Here is a 9,539-nt window from a genome sequence, read left to right as displayed (position 1 = left end):
ATTTTATGAATACTTTTGTACATTCAGGTCCCTTGTTTGTGTAAGCTCTAGTGGGTCAGTGAACACTCACCTCTTTCTCAAGGTTCTAGCTCAAAGGTCATTGAATGAATGAATGAATGAATGAATCCACTGCACTGGATTGTTTCCTATGTATTTTGCAGAATTAGTACCTCAAGGAAATTTCTTTTTTTTTGAAACAGCAGAAACCAGAAACGCCTTAAAATAAATTTAATAAGAATTTATTAAACTTCTAAAACAGTAAATAAGACATTCATTATAAAGCAAAGGTGAACATATTTATATAAAAAGAACATATAAATAGAAAAAGCATAAAAATGATAAATTTGTTGAAATGCTTAAATAAATAAATAAATAAATAAATAAATAAATAAATATTTTATTAAATAAAGTTCAGTTACAGGTCACTAGATAGAGTTTGTTTGACAGATCCTGAAAATATTGTTCCTATGTATGCTTCATAATGTTGATAATTATTGCTAATTATGAATCCAATTATTTTATAGATGAAGCAATGAATATCACCTTTGAAATGACTGGAACATAAGTGAGCTTGGATGTTCATCTCTGGGAATCAGTTTCTTTCCTAATTGCTGAGTTTTCTTGTGAGCTTATGAATGAAGAGAAGCCATTTCCTGATTTCCACTCTGACAACCTCCCAGGCACAGTTACTGTGTTTCTTCTCTTGCAGATAGAGATGGATTCTCTGGAAGTATCTCCTCACAGCCAGTGTGGGGTCCTTCATTCCCAGGAGAGATCCTTCTTCTCCCATCTCCTGCAGCAAACAGGTCTCAAGGTCCTCCAGCTGGCGGTGAAGTCCTGAGAGGAGCTGTTCCAGGAGGGTCGTGTTCCAAACAGCAGAGGAGGCCTCTGTGTGGAAGAGGTTGAAGATCTGCTGGAGCATCTCGTGGAGGACAGGCAGGGCCTGGGCCTTCTGGACCCGGCTGGCCTCCACCATCTCCTGGGGGAATCTGAAGTCAGTCCTGTCCTTCAGGCAGGAGAGAAGGGAGATCTTCCCCATTTGTGCCAACACTGTGAGGGTCTCCTGCTTTCCCACGTCCAGGCTCTGAGGCAGGTCACAGCTGAAGGAGCTGATGGGGCTGGAGAAGATCATCACCAACATCACCAGTGAAGGGACTGAAAAAGCCATTGGTGAGTTACAAGGAGACCCTATTCTGGTTGAGATGGGGAACCGTGAGCTTCGAACCAGGTTCTCTGAGGACCTTCTTCCATGTGTGCCATTTAAATACTGAAGACAAGCATTTTCATTTTCTGAAACTCCCTCAGATATTTCTATTCCCCATTTTGGAATTTCCCGTCTCCTCAGGGGCCTGAGAAGATGTTTCAGTTCTAATTCTTTCTGTATTTTCACACTGGAAGTTCAGTTTACACTTTATAATCTTAGAATTTCCAATCCAGTGGGATGCTCACATTTTAATAAACATCAATTTTTAGTAGACAGAGTTATCTGTGTCCGTTTTTCCATGTTAAGATGAACTTTGAAGAAATCATTTCTATGCTTTTTAAAAATCTTTTTTTCCCCCACTCTAGATATCATTCATGGAAATGCTGAGATACTAATCAGGTATGAAAGATATGTCCTTTATGTGCCTAGATATATTTGTGTTTTTCTGTCTTATCTTCAATACCAGGCACTTGGTAATCTAAAACAAAAGGGCCCCTTAAACTTCCTTCCACCCACCGGAGCTATCACCTGGTTCATGCTGGTGTAGATGATGAAAGGATGTAGATCTCAGAACAAGAGAACATGGTTCATCCTTAACCCATTTTCTAGCTGAGTATCTTTGCCCCCACTTAAGTGGATAATGAAGCCACGCAAAGGGGAATTAGTTGTGTATGCGTGTGTTTGAGTGTGTCTGTGTGTGTATGTACAGTTGTGTGGTTTGGAAGGATGGAGAGACTTGGATAATTGTTTCCAATTTCACAGAGATACACTCAAGTGCACCATTATTGTGACCTTCCTTAAAGCATCCCTCATCTCACCTGTATTTCCACAAATGTAGTCCACCCTCTCTTCATGGCCTAGACTTTTAATATTTCATTTAGTGTTCTTACAACACCTACACATTTTTTACAGTCATTCCCTGAAAATAGGGAACATGTCAGCCTACCTTTCACAGAACCCTTGATACCATCCTGTATTTCGTGATGATAGATGTGGGGAGTGGAATTTTTGTTCTTATGAGTCTGTATTATTTAATCTACCAAATTTCCTCCTCTTTATTTAAGCATCACCATATAGTTTATATATATATGAATGGCTCAGAATGGTCAATAGTGACATACGCTTTTCTCAGTTGTATACTAAGTCTGATAGCCTCCTCTCTTCATAAGGGAAGATTTCTCTATCATTATTAAAGTCATATACTATAAATAGCTTTATGACAGTCTGGTTGCCAAATCTGATTTTCTTTATTCTACTTAATTGAGATAGTACTGAACTGCCCATCATTGTACTGAGCTCAGGCTATACCAAGATGGTTAACCTGCCCTCAAAATGAGCAACAATTAATCACGTTGAGATGCTTATGCAGTTAGAATGTGTGCACTGTGCTCTTTTGTTGCACATGGCAGAGACGCTGTGCAGCCCAATCCATTTTCCTAGCTGCATCAAAATAATGACAAATTAACCCATTTATTCTTTCACATATTTTACATAATTAAAAAATTGTTCCCTCTTCTTTGGTATTAGTCCATGCCCTGATTAAAAGTTTCCTAATGCCCCTATAATGTTTCTAATTTCACTTTGAGTTTTGTTGCAAAAAAGAGAAGAGAAAATGGAATGGGAAAATAATATTCTCTGAATGATTTTCAAGGTATCAGGTAGTCGGCTCACATTTAATTTCTAGAAAATAAAAGGAAGATGTCATGGAAAAGTAATGCACAAAGGTAAAAGGAAAGCAAATGCTGAAAATTAAAAAAGAGGAAGTGACATCTCCCCTCCTGAAAAGACAACATGACGCAGCTGATGACACCACCACGATTCTGGGGTGTTACACAGAATAACAGGTTTCAACGCAGCAGGTGGATGAGACTGCTGAAACCACAGACAGCTCCAGAAGGAGGGCAGTTGGATCTTTAAAAGGGACTGTTTCTTCAAAGGCTAGTTTTCACCTTTGAAGGATCAGGGAATTTTTTCTTTCTTACTTATCTTTCTTCCCATTTCTTAACCCTCTGTTTTCATCCACCCCTCCTCCATCTTCCTCACTTTCCCACCTTCCCTCCATCTCTCCCTCTCCTTCCCTCTCTCTCTCTCTCTCTCTCTCTCTCTCCTTCTCCCTGTTTTATTTTTCCACTGACTACAAAGATGATCCAGCCCCTCGAGCTTAGTCTCACCAACTGATATTCCACAAAGAGTGGCTTGTACACTGAATGGCCATTTAATTAATGTGAGAGAGGTCAGATATCTCAGGAGCTAGTAGATGTTACGCATTTACCCTGGGCATATTTCCATACACATATTCAAGTTCACCCGAAGATGAAATTACTAATAAAATTCGTTTTGTTTTGTTTTTTCATGAGCTGAGAACTAAAGGCATGGAGGCAGGTCATCACTGGGAAACATTCATCTCACTTCCATACCCAGCTGGGCTGCTTTTCTCCATTACGGATGTGGCTAACAGGTCTTGTGTTACTTTCTTCCAGATGTTGTTATAAGGACATCGCACAACCATCTTCAGGGCATCCGGACGCAGGAGGAATGATGGTCATTTCCGTGTAACAGGAGTGAGGGGGCAAAGGTCTCACAGCCAGAATGAACTAGAGCTGTGACCTGAACCCGGGCTGCCTAGCTCAGGAGTTTTCTGCCACAACTGTGAGAGGGAAAGACCACTGAATAAGACATTTCCCTGCCATATATAAACACTAGCATTTTTCTATTTACTGGAAGCATCTTCCTCTCTTTCTAGATCGACCAGAATCCTTTTGGATAGAATAGGGCTTGCTTAACACCTACTGATTTCCACGTCTGCCTTTCAAAGAAATGATGCTACCCTTGGTCTCAAATGAGTCTCTGAAACTGCCCTTTCCCACATGAGATATTTTCTGAAATTAACAAGAAGTTTAAAGTATCCATTTTATATTTGTTCTTATTATCTTTGTTTTCAGAATCCTTCATATTTCCAACAGAGTTCTTTAATGCTAGGTTACACACACTTTGGAATATTTACTCCTTTTTGTACTTGCTGAAGGGCAGAGACTCCTGTGTCTGCTCCTGTGACAGACACTGCTCTAGGATCTAGGGACAGAGTTACTGCCCTCAGGGAGCTCACAGTCCAGTGAGAGGTCAGAAGTCCAACGATTAGTTGGGGTGATGACTTCATTACCAGTGTGCAGAGAGCAGCTAAAGGCTTAAGGCTCAAGAGTTTAGGTGGAGGGCGGACCATGTAGGTTTAGCCACCATTTGTCGAGCAAATCATGACTTTTGCCCAGCTCAGTACCCTCTCTAAATTTTCTATTTCTCCATCTATGAAATACAAATGTCTCTGATTATTATATATCAAAGGGAACCTCTGAAGACTCAGTGAAATTACGAAGTATTTTGTTGAGAGCCTGTATATAAGGAAATATGGCCATTAATATTAGTAGTGTAAAAATAAAACCTTTACAAGAGCAATGAGGTGATGTCATAATAAGCTTTGGGTATCATTGCAGCCCCCAAATCCCCTTTCTGTGACATTGTCTAGACTTTTCTTCCCAGAACAATCAAGTAAGTGTGAGAAAAAATGTTTTAAAACTGTGGTGGATATTGTATCAGCATTTCTTGCTTTGGAATTCCCCATCTCTACTCAGGTTGATAAATTTGATTTTTAAATTGAATTCAGAAACACATGCACAAAAGCAGAAAGGGAGACTAAAGGGATAAAATGGAAAATCTCAGAAAATGAAAGTTTTGTGTGCTATGAGCACCTAGTGTTTCGACCATGAAATAGTGCATATGTTTATCATTTTTATATTCTCTGCTATTTTATCAATATGTAATGTCCTTCTTTTTAGTAATACTTTTGTCATAAACCTATTATTTTTTACTTTAATATATCCATCTCAGCTCTCTTTTCCTTACCGTTTGTATGGAATATCCTTTTCTATCTTTTAACTCTCAACCTATTTGCATCCTTGGGTCTAAGTCTTACAGATAGTGGTTGTATATTTGGATCAGAATTTTGTTGTTGTTGTCTGTATTCATCTTCCAAATTTTTCTTTTAATTGGGAAGGTTATTTCCCTTATATTGATAATAATTACTGATAAGAAAGGATTTCCCTCTGCCATATTGCTATTTTTTTCTATATGTCATATTTTTTATTTTTCAATTTCTATAATACTGCCTTCTTTTGAGATTAATTGATTCTTTTTAGTGAATGATTTTAGCTCACTTTTCATTTCATTTTCTGTATACTTTTTTCTTTTATATTGATATTTTCTTGGTTGTTCTGAAGATGAGCACACAGGCATTATGAACAATTTGTACACAATTTTTAATGTATGTACCGAAAATCCAAAAATCCATTTACTTGTAATTCTTTTCTAAAGTTATTGCTTTGACTCTCCAGCTTAAAAGTTGGAGGAGAGCTTTCCCTATGAAGATTACCAAGTACACTATCTTCAAATATTAATAAGCTGTTATAAGTCCCACTAGTTCACAATTTAATATCATACATACCACATACATTTCCAATCTTTCCCAATGTGGTAGTTAGGTTCAGATGTCAACTGGGCCAGGTGAAGGTGCCTGGTTCTGTTGCTGTGGACATGAGCCAATGGCATGTGAACTCATGTGAACACCCAGCATAAAACAAAGTTTTTAGGGAAACTGTACTACACGACTAAGGATGCTGCAGCATGCACACAGTTCTGACAGGGAGAGCCAAGATAAGTGCTCTAGTTTGCTAGCTGCCAGAATGCAACATACCAGAGATGGATTGGCTTTAAATAAAAGGTGATTTATTTATTGGTTCCTCAGAGGAAAGGCAGCTAACTTTGAACTGAGGTTCTTTCTTATGTGGGAAGGGACAGGTGATCTCTGCAGGCCTTCTCTCCAGGCCTCTGGGTTCCAACGACTTTCCCTGGGGTGATTTCTTTCTGAATCTCCAAGGGCCTGGTCTGAGCTGTGAGTGCTGAGATGAGGTATGGTGAGCTGCTTGGGCTGATCTATGTTGAATCTCTCATTTAAGCACCACCCAATTAAATCAAACATCATTCATTGCAGCAGGCACGCCTCCTAGCCGACTGCAGATGTAATAAGCAACAGATGAGGTTCACGTACCATTGTATCATGTCCACAGCAACAGAACTGGGTGCTTTCACTTGGCCAAGTTGACAACTGAATGTAACAACCACAATTAGGGAGCAGTTTTAAGAGGCAAAAACATGGGAACAGAAGTATTTAAAAATGTACAGCGCGTACTAAATGCATGACTACGACCCCAAATCATCATTTGGTATGTGTTACATAATAAGATATAAAAATTGTCACCCCCCCCACCCTATGGTATGTTGACATCCAAGATAGTCCAAGCCTCTCAAAAGTCAATATTCCACCATTTTCTGGTTGTATAAAAAAAAAAAAAGAGCAAATGATTGCTCTCTTAAAAAAAACTCATTTCCACTTAAAAAAATGGGGTGAGGTTGGATTTCAATCTCCCCTTAAAAATGTTTCCTCTAGTGCTATTAAAAACTTGTATTTACAAAATAGTTGATTAAGATTATCCTCCGTATTGTACAAAAATGGAGAAACGTGCCCCTGGTAAGACCTTGTATTTGATACTCATCAGACGTGGCTTTTTTCTCTCCTGCTTCATCAGAGGCTGCACTCTCCTCATTTTTAGTTTCTCCATTTTCTCCAGGTAAATCTTTTGTTGCTTGGACAGCCACTTCAGCTTGTTTTCCCTTTGCTCCCCTTTTCCCTTTAGGGTGTACATTTTTGTCTGAAGACTTATTCTTTCCTGCTGCCTATTTGGATTCGCTCTCACTTTCTCAGGAGCAGGTTGAGGTAACAGTCTCGAAGACCTCTGCTTGGGCTCCTCCTTCCCCACACCTTTGGTCAAGGTGATCTGTGGAAAGAAGCTGATGGTGCATGCATTTTCCATGTATGTTTAGTTATTTTCTGGGCACTTCCCTGGGGTTTACAACGAGCATCTTAAACTTATTACAATCTGTCCCCCCTTTTATAGTTATTGTTAGAAATTATAAATTTATACATTGTGCCCATTAATATAGATTTATGACTGTTTTAGACATTTGTCTTTTCAATCATATAGGAAATGAAAATAGGAGGTATTAACCAAAAATGTAATGATACTGGATTTAATATTTTTCTATGTAATTACCTGTACCAGAGTTCTTTGTTTCTTCATGAGAACTTTTACTTTAAGTTACTGTTTGGTGCTGTTGCACTTAAAGCTAAAGGACTTCATTTAGCATTCCTTACAGGGCAGATTAACTAGTGATGGGATTCCACCAGCTTTTGTTTACCTGGTATGTACTAATTTGTCCTTATAATTGAAGGATAGTTTCTGCTAGGCAGACAGGTCGTTTTTTTTTTTGTTTGGTTTTTTTTTTTTGCTATCAGTGCTTTAAGTATATCTTCCCAACCTTTCTGTTCTACATGCTTCTGAATAGAAATTAGCTATTAATCTTATTGAAGATCACTTGTATGTAATGAGTTACTTCCTGCTGCTTTCAAGAATCCCCTTTGTCTTTGTCTTTCAATAGTTTGATTATAATGCGTCTCATTGTAGATCTTTTTGAGTTTTCTCTGCTTGGAGCTTGTTGAATTTTTTGGATATGTAAATTCAAGTCTTTCATCAATTTAGGATTTTTGTTTGGGCCATGATTTGTTAATTTATTCTCTTTGCCCCTTTCTATCTCTCCTCTCTTTCTGGGACTGCCATAAGGAATATGTGAGCAGAGCACATGTTGACCAAACTGCTTTCCATTTTACATTCTTTTCTCTTTTGTTTTCTGCTGGATCCTGGCCATTTCTTTGTCTCCTTGGGGTTATTAAGCCCAAACCATTCTTCCCTCAGAATTTATTTTGGAATGTTTTTCCTCCAATTCCTTGATGATCTCCTTTGATAAATCCACCTTCTCACCAAGATAAAGACACTTGCTTCTATTATCAATACAGGATCACGTGGGCTGACTAATTAAGACTGTTTTCTGATGGTAACCAACTCTATTCAAGTTTTTTCCTTCATATTCCTTTCCACTTATCAGACTGCTTAATTTTGATTGGCTTGCTCTTCATATTTGCTGATTTTTTTCTTCTGCCTGCTCAAATATGCTGTTGAATCCTTCTAGTGAATTTTTCACTTCAATTGTTATGATTTTAATTCCAGAATTCTATTTGTTTTTCTTAAGAATTCATTCTCTTTGTTGGTGTTCCCCTTGTAGTAAGATTTTTTTTCATTCTTTCCTTTAGTTATTTAGGCATTGTTTGCTTAAGCTATTTGGACATATTTAAGACAGCTGATTTAAATTCTTTATCTAAGAAGTCTAAATCTAGTGTTCCTCAGGGACAGCTTTTAATTGATTGTTAATTTCTTACTGTGTGTGGGCCACACTTCCTTGTTTGTTTGTTTGTTTTTGTATTTCTCATAATTTTGTGTTGAAAACTTCGCATTTAAATTAATATAAGATAACAACTCTGGAAATCAGTCCTCCCCAAAGTTTCTTGTCACTGCTTATGTAGGTTATAGTTAGTGTTTATTTGTTAGTGTATATTCTGCACTAACTCTGTAAATTCTGTATTATTTGTTATTTGAGGCCACTGAAGTCTACAATGAGTTAACTACTGATTGACTAATTTTGGAACAGAGGCTTCCTTCAATGTCTGGTATTTCAGTTTGGTAGCTGCTAGATTGCAATACATCTGACATGGATTGGCTTTAAAAAAGGAATTTATTAATTTGCACGTTTACAGTTCTCAGGCCGTGTAAATGTCCAAATTAAGGCAAGGCTATAAGGGTGTCCAAATTAAGGCATCCATTAAAAGATACCTTGACTCAAGAAGGCTGATGGGTCCATAGCACCTCTGTCAGCTGGACAGGCACATGGCAACATCTGCTAGCTTCCTCTACCAGATTTTGATTTATGAAACTCCTTGGGGGCATTTTCCTTGTTTGTCTCCAAAGCTCTCTGGCATGTGTACTTCATTTATTCTGGTTTCTCTGTTGATTTGGGTGAGGTCTAAGCTTTTTCCAAAATGATTCCCTCATAAAGGGTTCCAGTAAGCAACACCATCTTGAATGGGTGAAGACACATCTCCATGTAAACCATTTCATCAAAATTACCACCCACAATTGGGTGGGTCACATTTCCATGGAAACAACAAAAAAGAGCAGCCAAGCAATATTGAATGAAGATTAAAGGACATGGCATTTTGGGGGTACTCAATGGCTTCAAACTGGCACATTCCACACTTTGGATTTGTTCTTTCCAAATGCAAAATGCATTCATTCCATAACAATATCAGAAAGCCTTAAGTCATTTCAGTAACAAT

At 38.1% G+C, this 9,539-nt stretch overlaps 1 protein-coding gene across 1 annotated transcript; it reads right to left on the bottom strand.

Moving 5' to 3' along the window:
• Positions 1-604: 604 nt before the first annotated feature.
• On the bottom strand, positions 605-1,168 carry LOC143656786 (interferon omega-1-like). The gene has a single exon (XM_077128624.1). It carries the CDS (start codon positions 1,166-1,168, stop codon positions 605-607), a length of 564 nt encoding a protein of 187 aa, XP_076984739.1.
• Between the last annotated feature and the right edge of the window lie 8,371 nt (positions 1,169-9,539).

Source organism: Tamandua tetradactyla, chromosome 2 (assembly GCF_023851605.1).
Source record: "Tamandua tetradactyla isolate mTamTet1 chromosome 2, mTamTet1.pri, whole genome shotgun sequence".
In the NCBI taxonomy this organism is placed as follows: domain Eukaryota; kingdom Metazoa; phylum Chordata; class Mammalia; order Pilosa; family Myrmecophagidae; genus Tamandua; species Tamandua tetradactyla.
This window is presented reverse-complemented; position numbering and strand designations above follow the sequence as displayed.

Excerpts from the sequence above, each read along its gene's own strand:
- LOC143656786 (XM_077128624.1), bottom strand. The coding sequence starts at position 1,168 with ATGGCTTTTTCAGTCCCTTCACTGGTGATGTTGGTGATGATCTTCTCC.